The 20,432-nt window shown below is 43.2% G+C and overlaps 2 protein-coding genes across 4 annotated transcripts in view; both read left to right on the top strand.

Moving 5' to 3' along the window:
- The window catches only part of PTGFRN (prostaglandin F2 receptor inhibitor), an 80,656-nt gene extending 74,568 nt beyond the window's left edge, over nucleotides 1–6,088 (top strand). The window contains exons 8-9 of the mRNA XM_024247537.3: nucleotides 105–410; nucleotides 2,540–6,088. Of these exons, the coding sequence (XP_024103305.2) occupies nucleotides 105–410; nucleotides 2,540–2,706 (473 nt within the window). The 3' untranslated portion in view covers nucleotides 2,707–6,088. The remainder of the gene's footprint in view (nucleotides 1–104; nucleotides 411–2,539) is intronic.
- A 70-nt stretch (nucleotides 6,089–6,158) lies between these two features.
- The window catches only part of CD101 (CD101 molecule), a 49,034-nt gene continuing 34,760 nt past the window's right edge, over nucleotides 6,159–20,432 (top strand). The window contains exons 1-2 of one of the 3 annotated variants that reach the window (XM_054528996.1): nucleotides 6,159–6,290; nucleotides 13,460–17,595. In XM_054528996.1, the coding sequence (XP_054384971.1) occupies nucleotides 17,508–17,595 (88 nt within the window). In that variant the 5' untranslated portion in view covers nucleotides 6,159–6,290; nucleotides 13,460–17,507. Of the gene's footprint in view, nucleotides 6,291–6,755; nucleotides 17,596–20,432 lie in introns of those variants that run through there. The other 2 variants (XM_054529003.2, XR_010141686.1) reach the window with 2 other exon arrangements.

Here is a 20,432-nt window from a genome sequence, read left to right as displayed (position 1 = left end):
CTGTGCTTGCCGTACGTAGTAAGGACCGCATACATGGATAGTGGCCATACATATGACTTCTGCCCATTGCACTGACCCTAGGGTTTTGGCTTGGTAATCCGTAGATGACATGGCCTTTGATGTGTCCTGGTTTGCGGTGCACTCCTTTGGCCTGGACAAGGCTCCTGTGCTCCTGTCTTCCTTGGATCGGAAGGGCATCGTGACCACCTCCCGGAGGGACTGGAAGAGCGACCTCAGCCTGGAGCGTGTGAGTGTGCTGGAATTCTTGCTGCAAGTGCATGGCTCCGAGGACCAGGACTTTGGCAACTACTACTGTTCCGTGACTCCATGGGTGAAGTCACCAACAGGTTCCTGGCAGAAGGAGGCAGAGATCCACTCCAAGCCCGTTTTTATAACTGTGAAGATGGATGGTAAGAATGTCACCCAAATTTCTCAGTGTTTGGGAATGTCTTCTTTCTGTGCCAGGCTGTAGCTGACAGAACCCAGGTGGCCACAGTTTGAGGAATGTGCCATAGCACGTCCTGCTTTCTTTCTAGACCTGGCCAGAGCCTGCACCCAGAAGGAGCACCAGCAGTCCTTGCAGTTTCCCCAGCTTTGCTATTATGTGCTGGTGTCACCATTGATAAATGATTTTCAACACTTACTAGAAAAATTTTCAAGGCTTTGCCTCTTCCATAAATGTGTAGAAACTCGCTTTACTGTGTCTGAGGGTTGGCATGGATTCTGCTAGGCACAGGCAGAGAGCAGCCTTGAGAGAGAGGGCTCAGGTCGATAGGGGAGGCTATAGCTTAGGGACCTGCTACTCTCACTACCACTGGTTTTGCTTCTTAAAGAAGAGAGACTCGGCCGAGCGCGGTGGCTCACGCCTGTAATCCCAGCACTTTGGGAGGCCGAGGCGGGCGGATCACGAGGTCAGGAGATCGAGACCATCCTGGCTAAAACGGTGAAACCCCGTCTCTACTAAAAATACAAAAAATTAGCCGGGCGTAGTGGCGGGCGCCTGTAGTCCCAGCTACTTGGGAGGCTGAGGCAGGAGAATGGCGTGAACCCGGGAGGCGGAGCTTGCAGTGAGCCAAGATCCCGCCACTGCATTCCGGCCTGGGCCACAGAGCAAGACTCCGTCTCAAAAAAAAAAAAAGAAGAGAGACTCATGGCCGGGCACAGTGGCTCACGCCTGTAACCCCAGCACTTTGGGAGGCCGAGGTGGGCGGATCATGAGGTCAGGAGTTCGAGACCAGCCTGGCCAATATAGTGAAACCCCGTCTCTACTAAAAATACAAAAAAGAAAAAAAAAATCAGCCAGGCGTGGTCGCGGGTGCCTGTAATCCCAGCTACTCGGAGGCTGAAGCAGGAGAATTGCTTGAACCCAGGAGGTGGAGGTTGCAGTGAGCCGAGATCGCACCATTGCACTCCAGCCCAGGTGACAGTGGGATAGACCATCTCAAAAAAAGAAAAAAAAAAAGAGAGACTCCTCCCGGAGTCGCTGGCACAGAGTGGGTGCTTCACAGAGCCCCAGGATGGGAGCATGAGCTCCCAGCCTTGTTGGCCCACGATGAACACCAGGGTCAACCTAACTAGACAGAGCTTTGTTCCTTGAGCATCCCAGAGTGGGGACAGTTGTTCCTTGGGTTACAAAAAGCATGTCTCCTTTGTGGAAAATTTCAGAAAGTACATGTTAGTTGAAATAACTCCGTAAAGAGAATTAAAGTCCAGGGGCCTCCGAGGATGAGTAGAAGCCTTTTGAGTGTTTCCCTAGTGATCGGTCAGATGGAAATTGGAGCCCTAGCTCTTCCACAGACTACTTAGCCTTTCTGATCCATTTTCTCTCGTAAAATGGGATAATAGTCTTCTATGGGGCTATTTTGAAAATTAAACCTTAGCAAACGTAAGGCACCTAGCCCAGTGGCAGCATCCGCCCAAGGAGCACGGGTACTTATGGGGAAGGCAAGGTGGGATTTCAAGGGTGGAGTCTAAATGGTGTTTGTGCATTTCTGACACTTAAATCATCTGTACCATATTTTGCATCTTAGGAATTCCTTGCTTGAAGTAACTCCGTATAAAAACCCAGATTTAACAAACAGGGGAGTGATTATTCACTTTGCTAGATAATTTACTATAGTGTTACTTAAAATAGCTCCCTTAGTACACTTCAGTTATTTGATGCATAGGATTGATTTATGCATGGTTTTTTTAAGGATGCATCTGCTGCTGAATGTGCAGTGCCCTTATACTGACTTTTAAAAATCAATCTTTTGCCAAAACCCTAAAAAGCAAGTTGACATTCAAAGGCATCGAGTAAAATCTTCTTTGTGGTTTTTATTCTCCCCGCAGAGCTGGGTGGGAAGACATTTGCTCATTTTTGTGACAGATAAGGCTGAGCTTCTCCTGTCTCCAGTGGTGTGCTAGGTGCTAGATGCAGGAGGAATGAGACCTTATCTCTCGGGATATCCTGCTCCAGTGGGGAAGGCAGGCAAGGGTGCCCCCAAAGCGGCCTCCCTCCCAGCACTGACCGGCTTCCCCTTTGATCTCTCCCTCCCAGTGCTGAACGCCTTCAAGTATCCCTTGCTGATCGGCGTCGGTCTGTCCACTGTCATCGGGCTCCTGTCCTGTCTCATCGGGTACTGCAGCTCCCACTGGTGTTGTAAGAAGGAGGTTCAGGAGACACGGCGCGAGCGCCGCAGGCTCATGTCGATGGAGATGGACTAGGCTGGCCCGGGAGGGGAGTGACAGAGGGACGTTCTAGGAGCAATTGGGGCAAGAAGAGGACAGTGATATTTTAAAACAAAGTGTGTTACACTAAAAACCAGTCCTCTCTAATCTCAGGTGGGACCTGCCGCTCTCTTTTCTGCATGTCAAGTTCTGAGCGCGGACATGTTTACCAGCACAAGGCTCTTCTTCCCACGGCACTTTCTGATGTAACAATCGAGTGTGTGTTTTCCCAACTGCAGCTTTTTAATGGTTAACCTTCATCTAATTTTTTTTCTCCCACTGGTTTATAGATCCTCTGACTTGTGTGTTTATAGCTTTTGTTTCGCGGGGTTGTGGTGAGGAAGGGGTGATGGCATGCGGAGTTCTTTTATCTTCAGTGAGAATGTGCCTGCCCGCCTGAGAGCCAGCTTCCGCGTTGGAGGCATGTGTTCAGAGAGCTGCTGAGCGCCACCCTCTACCCGGCTGACAGACAACACAGACCTGTGCGGAAGGCTAATTTGTAGCTTTTACGTCCCTACCCCATCCCCTATTTTCAGGGGTTTAGACTACATTTGAAATCCAAACTTGGAGTATATAACTTCTTATTGAGCCCAAATGCTTTTTTTTTTTTTCTTTTTTTGCTTCTCTGCCCCTTTTCCATTTCTTTTGTATTTGTTTTCTGTGAGAGCGCTGAAATGGCGGCCCTGGAATCTAGAATTTGGCTCTCCACTGAGCACCTTATCTTGCCACCTTAGCCTTAAGAATGAATATGAAGAAAAATACACAGCCACCTCTGTCCAGGGCAGTAAGAAGGGCTGCAAGGAAGGGGAGGTTGGGGACAAGGAAAGGAACAGATACTGCTCCGGTAGTTGTGAGGCCACTGTGCCTCAGGGGACTCCAGGAAGAGCAGAAGAGGGATCCTGCGAAGTTATTTTTATGCAGCTGGAGCCAGGAGGGTCAGAGTGGTGCCAGGTGCAAGTTAGGCTAAAGAAGCCACCACTGTTCCTCTCTCTTGCCTGTTGTGGGGGGCAAAGGCATTGGGCACCAAGAGTCTTGCAGGGGGACCCACAGATATGCCATGTCCTTCACACGCTGCTTGGGCTCCTTAACCTGAAGGCAAATTGCTACTTGCAAGACTGACTGACTTCAAGGAATCAGAAATTACCTAGAAGCACCATGTTTTTTCTATGACCTTTTCAGTCCTTCAGGTCTTTTTAAGGTCCACTGCAGGGGGTTAGTGAGAAAGGGTATACTTTGTGGTATGTTTTGCTTTCCTAATAGGGACATGAGGGAAACCCAGCAATTTGCTGTCATGTGAATGGCCTGTAGAGCAGAGTCAAGAGCGGTCTGCTTTGCCCAACTGCTCCCATCAGGAATAGGAGAGTAGATAGAAAGAGATCTTCCACATCCCAGGCTTCTACTGCTGCTTTAAAAGCTCTCTCCTCGGAACCTCCCGCTTCCTGAAGTGTCTCGCCCCCTGCACAGCACTGGCCTTTCGGAAGCATCCCAGTAGGGTTTTCTGAGGCTCGCTGGTGACTCATGCCCTAATTGCAATCCTCTGCTTTTATCTTGGCTTTGAAGGATCTAACACTGCTCTCTCTTCCAAAGGGGAAAAAAGATTCATTTGTTTTGAGCAATAAACTAATACAAAATAATGGCCATTCATGTGCAGCTCTTTGTCACCATGGGCCGGATGAGTTGTGCTCCTCCTGGCTCACCATTTCCCCCTGCTCCCCCACAGCCGGTTCTGCACTTATCACCGAGTCGCCCCTGGAGGCAGATTCCCATTGAGTTTTCCCCACCAAGGGGACCATGCACATGATAGAAACATTAGATTCTGCATTGACAGTAGCCTTTCCTTGGCCCGGGCCTGTGGTGGGAAGATGGGCAACAGATATACCCCACCAGGGCCTGAGTGACTAGAGGAAGAGGACGAGGCCTTGTTGGCACTAGATTTGGGTATTTTCTGCATGTCATATCCTAACTGCTATTTCAGAAGAGGCAGCTTGTAGGTGATTGTACAAGTGAGAATTAAAGAGAGAACAAATATGTAAACAGGTGCTGTATTAGTAACAGCCAGTGCCGTTTCAGCCCTTGCATCTATTAAAAGGAGATTCAGGATTTTATTGGCACAGGCCCTTCTTAGTAGGAAGAAAGGGTGCTTAGCTTTGGACCTGACCGGGTGTGTGTAAAACCATGGACTGAGTGACAGCAGACACTCGATGGTGGTAAATGTGTTGGGTGCTTACACACTGTACCTTTTCCTTTCATACTGATGCTGCAGTTCAGGGCTGGAGTTGTTAAGGCATTGACCTCCACCCACCTGCCCCGTGTCCATTGGGCTGCCCAAGCTGCATGTCACCTGGGGGCTGGGAGGAAGGGGCGAGAAATTCCAGGGCATTGTACCAAGGACCTAGTTCCTTCTAGGGATATAAATTTCCAGGAATGTGTATTTTTAATGTGGTGAGATGCACTCTTTTGTTGTACCAAATAGGGCTCCCCCCCCACCCCTGCGACAAGTGCTCTTCTAGAAGAGGTTCCTACCAGCAGCACTGGTGTGAATGAAAGAGGGACCCAGCCACGTCTCACACAGGTGGAATTGCACTTCTTAACAAAAAGGAACTTTATAAAAGTTTGGGTTTTTTTTCCTAATCATAAAAATAGCCCCAGAAAGAGCCTAAGCTATGTTCAGATAGAAGCCTCGAAATTCCTGTAAATTGTTTACTTTATGATGTTTACATACACGTTTCACTTTGAAAAAAAAATGCAAATCAACTTTTTAACAACTGTTCAGATTTTTCATGGGACAGTAGAACTCTGAGTCACCAACTGGGCTAAATTTTAATTTAAAAATGTATTTATTTGAGTGTCTTTCCCCCCCTCACCCTCACCATCTGAGGGGCTCCCTGAGATCTTGGTAGAGGAGGCCCCTCCTGCCCAGACCTTTGTCTGTTTCCCCAGTGGCCCTTGCTTCTTGCTTTGCAGACTGCCTGCAGCCATGATTTTGTCACTGACATCTGTGAGCCAAAGACTGAGCCTTTTTGGCAGGAATAATAAGCAATACTACACAACTTGCTACTTTCAGAAAACTTTTTTTTAGCTTCACCGATGACAACAGAGGAAGAAGGGAACTGGGATTTGGGTAAGTTCTCCTCCACTGTTTGACCAAATTCTCAGTGATAAATATGTGTGCAGATCCCTAGAAGAAAAAACGTTGACTTTCTTTTTAAGTGTGGCACATAAGGATCTGCAGAATTTTCCGTAGACAAAGAAAGGATCTTGTGTATTTTTGTCCATATCCAATGTTATATGAACTAATTGTATTGTTTTATACTGTGACCACAAATATTATGCAATGCACCATTTGTTTTTTATTTCATTAAAGGAAGTTTAATTTAAATTGAAGTTGTGTGAGGAGCTTGATATTGGCCTCTGTTATCCTTTCATATCTTCAGCATGAGGGATTGTGACTGGATTCCAGCAGCAACTTTAGCACCTTCTGATCTCTTTGAATCCTGTAAAAGCATTGCAGATTTTCACTGATGATAAGAGAAGAAATGGATTTGATGGGATCAATGTTGAAGTTCCCACCAGGTGGAAAGGTGAGGGGTAGGATCCTATTGTTTACGGAAGGCCTCCTGCTCTTTCAGGGAATTCCCATGACCTTACAGGACTCCTCTCAGGAAAGAGAGAAGTTAGATATTGTTCCTCTCTGCAGTTGAGGAAACACCAAAGTTCTGTGACCATATCGTGACTGGAACAGAGTGGTTTTTCTGACTCATGATGCAGTCTAGGGCCAAATCAGTCCAGAAGGTAGCAGCCCCTGTAATAGAAAAACAATCCTCTTCCCTAGGCCGCTGGCGTCAGCAGGCCTGGGCAGGAGTGAATACCGAGAACCCAACTCCCTGCGGGCCCCTGGAACAGCTGCTTGCCCTTGGTTGGCCTCCGCCATTCACTCTCCTCTTGGCCTCATTTGTGTTCTCTGTGTCTTTTGTGTCCTTTCCAGGGACCAACTTCATGTTGTGGAGTTATTCAAGGGCTGGGTACGTGTCCCAGTCACTAACATTACCCAATGACTGGCACTCTTCCAGGCATGTAGAAGGCACTTGCACTTTGTAAATGCACAGTTAATGCTCTGCTCTAGGAAATGAGCCATCATTGCATGCTTCTTAGCGAACCGGAAGGGTTCCACTCATGTCACAATGGTGACACAGTCAGAGCTGGTCATTAGCAATCCTCCACCTATTTCTGAACCCATTCCTGCCTAAAATTTAATTTAAGTTTTAAATTTAAATTAATAACATTAAATTAAATTAAAAACAAAACAGGAACTTACTTGCATACTTATTGTGTGCCCAAGCATTGTGCTAAGCACAACTGCTGCTGAGTTGTCTGTAGGCCTTGGCACATAGTATCTGCTTGCCTAGAAACTTATTTCTATCCAGCCTTCTTTCCTCCTAACTTGTACTTCTCTTTCAGGACCCAGGGGTCATCTTCTCCTTCTCTAGGCAAAATGAAGATCCCTTGACAGATGGTCTGATAGTCTGAAAATGATGGGAGGATAGGAACCATTCATTGCTGTGGCTTCAGTACCAAATTGTGAATTGGACTCTTACAATGTGCCGTGCACTAAGACAAGTACCTCATAGATGTGATTGCAATCTTAAGTGACCCAAAAGGATTTACAGCAGAAGCACTCTTGCCTGTTCTTCACAAAACTGGATCATTCAAAAAATCCACTCATTTCCTCTAACCCACAGACCAGTGTGCATGACACACTTTTAAAATAAAAGTTTTAGTATTATTTAGGTTTGGCAGGGCCAACAGATCAGGAGACAATTGCCATAGAAAAGATGGTTTATTATATTCATAGAGCCCAAGAGGAGGGACATACCACACCATGAGAGGCCGCGCAGGGAAACATCAGGGTCAAGGCGCAGGGGAAACATGGGCACGGGGCTTTATTGTGGTTTTTGCAGGAAGGAATAGGTGAGGCAGAGTAGGCAGGCTTAGGATTGGCTAGGTTGAATAATTTCAGCAAGCTCTAGGGCATAGGGGTTGTCCCTAGTTGTCTGGTACCTAATCCTGGGTGATTAGGGAAAGGGAGTAGTGGTCCTTAGTGCAAGAATTCAGTGGAGGAGGTTGTGCAGTGTAGGCTCTGGATTGGTTGGTTTGCATATGAAAGGCTTCTCTCAGGAGAGTCCTTAACTAGCTCTAGGAATTGGTTAGCCCTGGCAGGGGCAGTCTCTCCAGGATTAGCAAGACCCAGATGTTAAAGCATCAATAAACAGAAAATAAAAAGGGGTGATTAATGCATACACTAATTGCTTAGGGCTTGTAGACTACTGAGTCCTGTAGACACCTGGGTGGCTCAGCTCCACCCAGAGAGGCGATGCTCACCTGAGTCCACCGTGTTCTATGCATTCTCCAACCTACTTGTGCCCAACAGTACTGGTTACTATGATTATAATAAGTTTGTTGAATATTATGTAAACCAGTGAAACATGAATGCCAAAGGGGTGTTCAGAAGTGCTGTTGGTAAAACTGGATGTCCACATACAAAAGAATGAAGCTGGACCCTTACCTTACACCATCTACAGAAATTAACTCAAAATGAATTAAAGACCTAAACATAAGACTTAAAACTATAAACTCCTAGAAGAGAACATAGGAGGAAAGCTGTAATACTTTGGATTTGCCAATAATATCTTGGGTGTGACACCAAAAGCTCAAGCAACAAAATAAAAAAAAAAAATAGACAAATGGGACTACACAAACTTAATTTCTGCATGTCAAAGGAGAAAAACTAACAGAGTGAAAAGACAACCTTCAAAATGGAAGAACATATTTAAAAATCATGTATCTGATAAGGGGCTAATATCCAGAATATATAAGTAACTTAGTTGTACAATAAAAAGTAACCTGATTTTAAAATGGGCAAAGCATAAAAAGGAATGAAATAATGGCATTTGCAGCAACCTGGATGGAATTGGAGACCATTATTCTGAGAGAAGGGACTCGAATGGAAAACCAAACATCGTACGTTCTCACTCATAAGTGGGAGCTAAGCTACGAGGACACAAAGGCATAAGAAGGATACAATGGACTTTGGGGACTCTGGGGAAAGGGTAGGAATGAGGTGAGGGATAAAAGACTGCACATTGGGTACAGTGTCCACTGCTAAGGTGATGGGTGCACCAAAATCTCAGAAATCACCACTAGAGAACTATTCATGTAACCAAACACCACCTGTTCCCCACAAACCTGTAAAAATTTAAAACAAAATGGGCAAAGGACTTGAATAAACAACTCTCCAAAGAAGATATACAAGTGGAAAGGTCAGCATCGCTAATCATAGGAGAAGCACTGATCAAAACCACAATGAGATATCAATTGGCATGCATTAGGGTAACCACTATCAAAAGAATAGGAAATAACAAGTGTTACTGAGAATGTGGAGAAATTAGAACTCCTGTGCTCTGTTGGTGGAGATGTAAGATGGTGCCGCTGCAAAGGAGAGCAGCATGGAGGTTCCTCAAAAAACGAAATAGAATTACCAAATGATCCAGCAGTTCCGCTTCTGGGTATATATCCAAAAGAATTCAAAGCAGTATCTCAAAGAGGTATCTGCATACCTATATTCATCACAACAGTATTCTCAGTAGCCAAGAGGTAGAGGTAACCGACCTTTTGTTGATGGCAACAGATGAATAGATAAAGAAACTGTGGTATGTACTTACAATGGAATATCATGCAGCCTTTAACAAGGAAATCCTGTCATACATTACAGTGTGGATGAACCTTGAGGACATAAGTGAAATAAGCCAGTCACAAGGACAAATATGTATGATTCCACTCATATAAAGTATCACAGAAGGTAGAAAAGTAAGGTTGCCAAGAGCTGGCGGGGAAGGGAAATTAGTGTATACTGGGTATAGAGTTGCAAGATGAAAAAGTTATGGAGATCTATTGCCCAACAATGTGAATATAGTTTCTAAACTGTACATTTAAAATGGTTAAGATGGTAAGTTTAATGTTATGCTTTTTACCACAATTTTAAAAAGTAAGAGGTATCAATAAAAACAGGAATTCTCTGGAAAAAACTCATAAAAGCAAATTGCTTTTTTTTAAAAAAAATGCTATCAATTTAGGTATGGGCAAAATAACTGTAAAAGATTGAGTGGGGTGGGGAGGATAACAGAAACATGGGAGGACTCTACACTCCATTGGCTTCACAAATGCTTAAGTTCTTACTCCATTTTAAAAAAATCAAACCTGAAATTTGTAAAGAAGATATTATAGGTTTGGTTTATGCAAGAAAGTGGCAAGAGACTCCAGGCAGCAGACCCATATTCAACAGGAAGGCTTGGGCCTGTGTCAAGAGATTGGTGAATGAATGTGCATATATATGTTGAGGTAGAAATAAAATGTCTAAGATCCATGGAAGTCTTTTTATGATTCCCATGTTTACCTGACATGTTCTCTTAATTGATCAACTAACAGCCCAAATTGTGTCAGATAAGAAAGTTTCTATTGTTATTGTTACCATTTTTATAAATGAAGAAATTGAGACATAAAGAAGTCAAGTGATTTGCTCAAGATTTGAACCCAAATCTTTCTGACTCCACAGTCTATGCATGTTCTAAATCATTACACCAGCCTCAGATGAGTAAGAACTAGCCCCTTCCTTTATGAAATTCATGGTCTTACAAGATAGGGAGGTGTATAAATGATTCATTTTATTACTATATAATAAGTAAACTTATAGAAATTCACTGACATAGCATAAACCTTTCTTTGGATTTCTATCCAAAATGTTAAGAAAGTTTTCACATAGGAGATGCAAACCCAAATTTTAAAATTTTTAAATGAATAGGCATTTACCAGGTAGTAATGGGACAAGATTCTAAGCAAAGGGGATAGCATTTGCAAAAGAAAGAAACAACGGTAAGGTACATTCAGAGAAATATAAGTGATTCTGTATTCCTGAAGGTTGAAAGTTAAAGGATAGGGCGGTGAGAGTGTTCCCCAGGGTCAGCTCACAGGGATCATGTCAAGAAGTTTGGACCTGATCCTCTAGAAATGTTTTGGAACCACTGAAAGAAAAATTTGGAAAGTTAATGGCTGTGTTTGTATTTTAGATCACTCTTGTCAGCCGAGTAGCAGGGAGAGACAAAGCTGGAAGACCAAAGGGGCTGCATTAGTCCAGATGAAAACTCAAGGCTCTCAATTGTGATGGCAACGGGTAGAATTAATTCATTAAAGATTTTAAGGAGAACTGATAGGATTTCATAACTGGATGTGAAGCATGGAGGCCAGCCATGGGTCTGGGTTGATACTGGTGCATTCAACCATGATGGACAATACCAGTGAAAACAGAAAACAATGATTTCAGCTTTAGACTCAAGTTTGAGTTTCCTGAGGAACCTTCAAGTGGAGATACTCAACACCAGCTAGATGGTCTGGAGCTTAAGGGAGAACTTGGGGTTGGAGATCTATTTGAGATTGTCAGTATAGAGATGGGGAATGAGATGCAGCAGGGTGAGAAAAGAAGGGCTGAAGACAGAACCTTGGAGAAGACTGTAATTTCAAGTGGCCTGGAGAAGAGAAACCAGTGAGAAGCAGACTGAGAAAGAACTTCCAAAGGGGTAAGGGAAAGTCCTGGAGAGAATGGTGTCAGAGGAGGAAGGAAAGAATTGCAAGCAAGTTTGTCAATGGCCAGCCACACCTGATGCCACAGAAAGACCAGGTCAAGTGAGCAGTGTTCACTGTTGTGACCCAGGAAGTCTATGTGGATCCGTGCCCAGATTTCAGTGGACCAAAGTGGCAGTGAGAATTAGGAAATCAAACAGAACGCAGAACACCAGGAAACTGTCAGAAGTTTGAAGATGGGAGGGAAAAGGAGGTGATTTGGAACTAGAGTAAAAATTGGCTATTTAGTAGGATAGGAGACACTTGAGCTTCTTTATGGACTGAGTAAGCAATGGATGGGTGTCTGGCCCCAAGGAGGTAAGAGGGATCTAGGGTCTAGGTAAAGGGAGCTTCCTGTCTCCTCTCCTCCTTTCTGCCTCTCTTTAAGGCCTATTCTGATCCCTCCCCTAAACTTTTTTTTAATCATAGCTTGTTGTCAACTGACCCTCCATAGGAAATTTAAGGAATTAATAGCCCTTCCCAAGGAAGTGTTCGCTTAGAAAACAGGAGATGGCCTAGGATCCCATCTGTTTCTCTTTCTCCTCTTTTGCCAGGAAGCTAAACTCACCCTATTTTGCACCCCATGCTTCTTTGCCTCCTCCATAGAAACCTAGTTCATGCTTTCCTCACAGGTAGGAAGAGTTGTCACCCACCTTGAAAACCTCTTCAGCATTGGTTAACTCATCAGCTCCTGGTGAAGCTGGGCCAGTGGGAAGGAAGAGCAAAAAGGCCGGGGAGTTGGGACCTGGACTTCATCCTCCATCACTGGGGCCAAGTCACAGCTGGGCCTATGCAAGGCCTCAGTTTCTTCGTTTGTTATATGAGGGAGTTGACTGAGATCACTGTGGTCCCTTCTTGTAGTGTGACTGCTTGGTGTTATACACATGCAGAGGTGAGGCTCAACTTCAGGGCCTCCCTCACCTGGGCAAGTCCAGGCCCTGTGGAACAGTAATCAATATGACCTGACTTCAAAGAGCTCAAGTGGGGAAAGGGGTGAAATAATGATCAGCCTCCTGCTGACCCCTTAGGGTTTTTTGACCCTCCTCCAGCCATTTGCTATCGTACACTCTGCCTCCTGTAAATCATGAGTAGCTAGCTAGAAGGTTTGTTAGAGCTCTGAACCAAAAGTGAGAAGGCAGCCTTAGAATCCCGCCGTTTTCTAGCCATGATATTGATATACTCTGAGTCTGTTTTCTCATTTGTAAAATGGGATTAGTAATACCTACCACATAGTGATATGAGGTATTCTATAAGACTGTATATGTAAAGTGCCTTGCACAGAGCCTGATATGTAAAAGGTCCCTATTTAAATATTTCTTGGGCCTGAGTGCTTATGATCAGAGGCCATAATACCTGCAATTTCTGTGGTTCTGTGGAACTAATATTGGAGCATATCAACCTGAAAAAAAGAACTTTTTATTAATCTTCCAGGAACTAGAACAGAATTTTTCCTTTAGTACATTCCTGGTTTCTTCATCCAGTACTCTCCCCCGATCTGAATCAGGAACTACATTTTTTCATTCCTTTCAAATGATACAATTGCAATGCAACAATTCCCAAGGTAAAAGAATAACTGTCTTGCTGGCTCTATTTTTTCTTTTCTTCTTCTTCTTTTTTTTTTTTTCTTGACAACAGAGAGCTTCTTTCTCCCCCCCAGAAAAGAGGCAACATCACCCTGTCAATGTTAAATTCTGGCAGAAATGAAGCCACTAAAATGGAAAGAGAAAAAATATTTTGGCAACAGCCAGGAATGAGAAATCGCATAGCATTTACCGGGTTATATATATTCTGTGGATACAGGATACTCTCTATTATTGGCAATGATTGTCTCTGTGGTCAATGCTTATTTCTAAAATAATTCTCTTTTCAGTGCACATGGCAGATGGATTGCATTGATGGCCTCAGTTTGTTTGTGTTAATCTCTCCCTTTGCTCTATCACTTTGCAGTTCCCCTCCATAAAGAGGCAGAGTATATATTAACCCATCTCTTGGCCTTTGGACTTTCTTGCTTTGGCCCATGGGATGGTAGTGGTCATGATGTAAGTAGAAGCTTTAAAAAATGCTGTTGTATTTCCACTAGTTCTTTTGGACCCCTGACATTACCATGAAAATGTGCCAGTCCAGCCTGCCAGAGAGATGTGAGAGACATGTGGAAGAGAACTGAGTCATCCAAGCCAAGGCCATCCTAGACCATCCAGCTCCTGTCAGCAGGACACAGCCCCATTAACAGAGCCACCCAGCTGACCCATAGGCTTGTCAACAGAAATAAATGTTTGCTGTTGCAAACCACCAAAGTTTTCTGATTGTTACACAGCAGTAACTACTCCATTCACCACATTTGCTTAAAGTGTTGGTGCCTGGGGGTGACCCCCAACTTCTGCAACTAAAATGGTGAATAAATTCCTGTAACTTGAGCCTCACTGATTTTATAGTTAGCAGCCTGGAGAGTTTGTTCGAAATCTCCATCCTAGGCAGACTGCCCTTTAATTGTTCCCTAAATACAATCTGCACATCCCTGCCTCTGCCTCTGTACATTGTATTTGTCCACACTGAAATGTCCTTCCTTCTCCTTCCTGTCCATTTGCATCATACCAGATGTCCAAGGACCAACTTTAAAACCAGGCTTTTCTGAATGACCTACTGTGACTGTTCCCTGCCTTTTCAGCCTATTAATTCAGGTTATTTCTTGCCTGAGCTATAGATCGGATACCAGACCCATGTTTGCCATATATGGCTGCTGTTTTTTTATCTCAGCTGTTTATTAAACTAGATCCCAAGTTCCTGGAGGGCAGGGCCCTCTTACACCTCTTTTATCCCCCAAGCCTTGCATAGTATCTTGAAAAGGGAAGTACAGGACCTTTCACTTAAGACTTTGATATTTGTAGTTTGACCATCACTGGGGGGCTAATTGTTAGGTATCATTGCTAATGAATAAAACCAGAGAATGGATGAGTGAATGGAGGGATGGATGGATGTATGGATGGATAGATGGATGGATGGATAGATAGATAGATAGATAGATAGATAGATAAAGTTAGATGCTTCCAGACCTGAATTTGTAGAATGTACCCCATTCTACTATAATTCTCACTAGGAAAATAAATTTTACTTTAAAATGCCACCTTTCCCCTGAAGATTTTACTGACCTCCCATTCATTCTCTCCAGATTAGACATGCCCTCTTCCTTCCCTGATATCCCTATGTGACAGTCAAGTTCTTACCTGCTCACCTCCACCATGCCACATGGCACAAGCAGCAGCTCCTTCAGATCAAAGGCTGTAGCTTAATTATGTCCTTAATGGATGTCCAGCACATGGTAGGGTGCTTACTGCACAGGGAGTACTCAGTAACTATTTGATTATTTTATCTATCCCGTCTCTGTCTTTGTTTATTTATTTATTTATTTACTTATTTATCTATTTTGAGATGGAGTCTCGCCCTGTTGCCCAGGCTGGAGTGCAGTGGCGTGATCTTGGCTCACTGCAAGCTCTGCCTCCTGGGTTCATGCCATTCTCCTGCCTCAGTCCCTCCCGAGTAGCTGGGACTACAGGCGCCCGCCACCACACCCAGCTAATTTTTTGTATTTTTAGTAGAGACAGGGCTTCACCGTGTTAGCCAGGATGGTCTCGATCTCCTGACTTCGTGATCCGCCTGCTTCTGCCACCCAAAGTGCTGGGATTACAGGCATGAGCCACTGCGCCCGGCCTCTGTCTTTATTTTAAATGCCCTACTTCAGGCCCTTATGATTGCTCATAGAGACAACTACAAAAACCTTGTAACTGACCTTGCTTCTAGCCTTGTCTCCCTTCTTCACCTTTCAACCTATTAGCAATGCACACATACGGAATTCAACTTAAAAGGAAAAAAGGAAAATCCAACCAGGTTATACTACCACTAAAAATCTTAATAGTTTCCCTCTTCTTCGAGGTATTAATAAAAGCCAAGCTCTTAGGCTTGGCACACGAAGCCCACTAAGATCTGCCCATCCTACCTGTATAGATCCTTCTTTCACAACAGCCTCAAACTTTATTCCAACAAGATAGTACAGCCTGAGTGTTACTATTCGTGCCACACAGTTTCTCCCCAACTGTACCTTGGCCCCCTGCCTCTCTAGATGACTCATTGACTCACCTGGCCCAGCCCAATCCATCTTGACCTTCCCTCCTGCCTACCAATTTTCCCCACCCCCTATATGTGCCCCACTGATTGTTGACACATTGCATTGTGATTATCTGATTTAAGTGGAAGCTTCCTGAGAACTCTAGCACTAGCGTAGTATTAAATTAGCCTAGGTTCAGGGCCAACTGTTGCATTTAGACACTCCTCTGCCATCCTTGGTACCTGGGTTCACATCGGTGTAACTGCCCATTAGCGTAACTGCCCAACTTGTTTCTCCTTGCCTGCTGCCCAGATAGAACAGATTTATCAAGACAGGAGAATTGCAATAGAGAAAGAGTTTAATTTACACAGAACCAGCTAAATGGGAAACCAGAGTTTCATTACTCAAATCAGTCTCCCCGAAAATTCAGAGACTGGAGTTATTAAGGATAATTTGGCAGGCCAGGGAGTGGGGAGTGCTGATTGGTCAGATAGGAGATGAAATCACAGGGGATTGAAGGGGGTTCTTGCAGTCTTCCGTTCCTGAGTGGGATCAAAGAACTGGTGGAGCCAGATCACCAGCCTGGATGGTGTCAGCTGGTGCATCAGAATGCAGGGTCTGAAAAATACCTTGAGCACCAATTTAGGTTTTACAATAGTGATGTTATCCCTAGGAACAATTGGGGAGGTTGGAATTGTGTGGCCTCTGGCTGCATGACTCCTAAACCATAATTTCTAATCTTGTGGCTAATTTGTTAGTCTTACTGAGGAAGTCTGCTCCCCAGGCAAGAAGGGGGTTTGTTTCCAGAAAGGGCTGTTATCCTCTTTGTTTCAAAATTAAACTGTAAGCTAAATTCCTCCCAAAGTTAGTTTGGCCTACAACCAGGAATTAACAAGGGCAGCTTGGAAGTTAGAAGCAAGATGGAGATGGTTAGGTCAGATCCCTTTCACCGTCATAACTTTCTCACTGTTACAATTTTGCAAAATTTCTCACTGTTACAAATTTTGCAGCTTCATAGGGCAGATGAAGATTTACTAAAATGTCTCATGATGGTGATGATGGTAGCTAATATTCATTGAGCACTTACTATGTACCAGATATTCTAAGTGCTTTAAATAAATTAGCTTGAAACTATCATTCTCAGCAAACTGTCTCAAGAACAAAAAACTAAACACTGCATGTTCTCACTCATAGTGGGAATTGAACAGTGAGAACACTTGGACACAGAAAGGGGAACATCACACACCGGGGCCTGTCGTAGGGTGGGGGGACGGGGGAGGGAAAGCATTAGGAGATATACCTAATGTAAATGACGAGTTAATGGGTGCAGCACACCAACATGACACATGTATACATATGTAACAAACTTGCACGTTGTGCACATGTACCCTAGAACTTAAAGTATAATAACAATAATAAAAAAGTAAAATACAAAAAAAAGAAATAAAAAAATAAAAATTAGCTCATTTGGCATTCACAGTAATCTTATAGGGTACCTACTATTAGTATCCTCATTTTAGCAATGAGGGTTAGGAAATGTTAATTAAGTTTTCTAAGACTGCACAGTTACTAAAACTAGAATCTGCATGCAAACCCAGGCCGCCTGACTCTAGAGCCTGTAACCTTCAGCACCACCTCATGTCGTCCCACGTTCATGTTTTTCAGCGGAATTCTCCCATTTCTCAGTCATTTCCTCTCCCAAGAGAGGAGGAGAAGGAAGGGCCAAGAAGACAACATTGCTGGTGGCTTTTTTATTTATTCAGTTTACCTAAATTCTCTCACCATTACCAAATGACACATACTGTGAGCCAGGTTGAGGCCCATCTTCTCTTGGTTTTATCGATATCTGTTTCCTTAACCACAAAGATAACTTTTTTACTCCCAAATTTGAGTGATTAGTAAAGAGCTACATAATGTAACCAGTTTTGCTTTTCACAAGACATCTCTGTTTCTCAGTGGGCTGAAAACCACACTTTTGCTTCCTCTTTACTTTGCAGTGAGAGCACAGCATTTGTCACTCACCCTCTGAATGTTAGTGACACTATTGGGACGGGAAAGGACTATGCTGGCCCAAATGGCAGGCATCTCATATGTGGCATCTTTCTTTCTCTTTCTGAGTAAGTTTCATAATCCTTTATGTTTCTCTTGTCACAGGAGGTAGTCAACTCAGGGTGCTGGGTGATGGAACAGGACAATTTGGTCTCTACAGGAACAACTATGCCATATATTTCTGATGTTAGCAATAATTTTTGACTTACTAATGACAGTTCTTGGCTTACCTAGACATCCTTGAGTTCCAGGGAGGCGCAATGCTTGGTTGAGTCCCATGCACATGATTCCACTGTTTTTTACATTTGTGTGTGTTGCCAGATCTGTCAGTTTTGCTTGGCCCTGGCTTTACTCATCTTCCTGGGCCGATCATCCCAAGAGATGGTAAAAAAGCTTTGTGTCCCAAACTGAGAGGAGACCTTAAGGTTTGCCTGATATTAAGGCTTGATGGGATAAATATGCCTTGCAGATATGACTGGATGGAAAGAAAGGTTATGAAAGTACTTAGTAGTTTTAGACTATGCTAAAAGAAGGTTCTAGATTTCACCTGTGAGTGGATGTGGAAATTGACTACTGAGAGACTGAGAAATGAACAGGAAGATTCACTTGGCTCTGCTGAGGGCCATGCAGAGGGGCTTGCCTGATCTAGGGGGCATTTATCTATGTTTGAATAGGATGGAAGAAGAGAAAATTTGGAGGTAGAAGGGAGAATCAGATGAGTTGAGCAGGTAATGGAATAGTTTCAAACCAGATAGCATGTACTTTTTATGCTAGAGTTTTCATTAACATCTGGTAAAGAGAATAGACCCCATCTCAGAATAATGTTTAAAATGCATAAAATAAAATGCATAGAATTATAGAGGAAATCAGTCATATTGAAATACAGGTATCAAAATATTTTAAATAAATTATAATGCAGTAATTTATTTGCTTCTTATTTATGCATTACATAACAAAATCTACAGGTAGGTCTTTTAACCACCAAACTTCAAAGTAATGATGAGTATAAATAACATTTCAATATATCTTAAGTAGTTGTAATGTGGTATGAAGATATCTGTGGTTGTCTACATACATAACTGAAGAAAATACTAAATTTCCATTAGAGGCAAAAATGAAAACAAAGATGTAAGATTATTTTTCACCCTAGTTTATGGACCCTTTAATCCTACATGTGGACCCAGTTAAGAACTCTTGCTTTATAGCTGGGCATGGTGGCACATACCTGTGGCCCTAGCTACTTGGGAGGCTGAGGTGGGAGAATCGCTTGAACCTGGGAGGTGGAGGTTGCAGTGAGCCGAGATTGAGCCACTGCACTCCAGCCTGGGTGACAGAGTGAGATTCCATCTAAAAAAACAAACAAACAAACAAAAACTCTTGCTTTAGAGAGACTGGATGGAGCTAGTGCAGGGACCCGAATGGCTGGGATGATTGGGGAACTAAACTGAGCTGTATTTGGTGTGACCAGGACTATGGCTGAAGAATTAAAAGAAAAGAATACAGCATTCAGCACAAAGAGGTTGCTTGATAAACATTGATTGAGTTGAATTGTGCTCATGTCTCTAGGTACATATGATAGTGTGAGGTAAGAGTCAGACCTAGGGCCTGCAGGAGAAGTTACTAGGACCACTTGCTGGGTGATGGATGCCTACCAGACTGGCTTGGCGGTTGTTGATGGATAGGTGCACTGGTGGGATCCTTTGGGGGCTGGTGTGTTTCTGTTGTTTGGTTAAGTTGTCTGAGTGTGATTCTCAAGTGTATGTGCTTTGTGTATTTGAATTATATGTTTGCTATGTATATAGGAGGAAACTGGGTTTACATTGTGCAATAATTCATAGAATTGCAAATTCTGTCTCTTTTTTTGGTATGCAGGCTAGAAGGCCTGGGGGAAGGAAAGTAGTAATCAAGGCTCAAAAAGGGGAATCTGGAAGCTTTTCCTTAACCCATTTAAACAATTACCTAAACTGGGTTATACATTTACTTCTTCTAAATTCTGACTCATCTGAAGCACTAATTTTGTGTAGAAGCACAGTTTTTATGTGAAGAATACATAAATCAGGAAGTTACTGGAAAAAGCTTTAGAAGTCTGCTGTTTGTCATGACAAATATAGAGGGGAAATGAAATAAATTATTTAAATGATGATCAATTGATCAATTACATTGGTTAGCAAATGTATACTTTGTCCCAATTTTTTTTCAATAAATATAAGGACTGAACAATCCTGATAGAAAATGGTGCCATATGAGATTAATGTCATGGGTAAATGAGTTCTCGGACTTAGCAGTTAGCTTTGTCTGCTTGATCTATTTCCCCCACCCAAACTAGCTGCCCTGCAAATAATAGCCATTAATATGGCAGGGTTTGGGGGAAGGGCTATTGTCTGTCTTACTGAGTTTGCATTCATGAAAAATAAAAAAGATTCCACTTAGTATGGATGGAAGCTATCTCAGCCTCCAAGCATATAGGGTTTTTGAATGTGAAAAGAGAAAGAAGCTGCTTGTTATGTTGGCTATTCCTGAGGTAGGTTTTGTATAAGGTAGCATTATTTGAAACTGCTGTTTTTTTGGTATAAAAAATGGTCAAGTATGGACCATTTTATACAGTTCAGCCTAATCGTTTTCATTCAAATAATACTGCAGTGGTAAATTTGACAATTCCAGTGATATTTTTAAAGAAAGTCAATACCATCAAGGAATTTTTAGTGTTTTGAAAGCATGATTCCAATGTTAGTATGTCAGTGCCAAGCTTTGCACTCATCAGCCAACAAGAATATGAGCTACTATTCAAAAGTAGCTAACCCACTGCCCATTAAAAGAGAGAGCAAGAGGGCAGTCCTCACAGGTGTTTTTCGGAGGGTGGATGATACGCACTTGAAAAAACCCAGAGAGAATATATTTATAGTAA

Source organism: Pongo abelii, chromosome 1, assembly GCF_028885655.2.
Source record: "Pongo abelii isolate AG06213 chromosome 1, NHGRI_mPonAbe1-v2.0_pri, whole genome shotgun sequence".
Taxonomy (NCBI): Eukaryota; Metazoa; Chordata; class Mammalia; order Primates; family Hominidae; genus Pongo; species Pongo abelii.
Note: the sequence above shows the minus strand (reverse complement) of the source record. Positions and strands in the feature narration are given on the sequence as shown.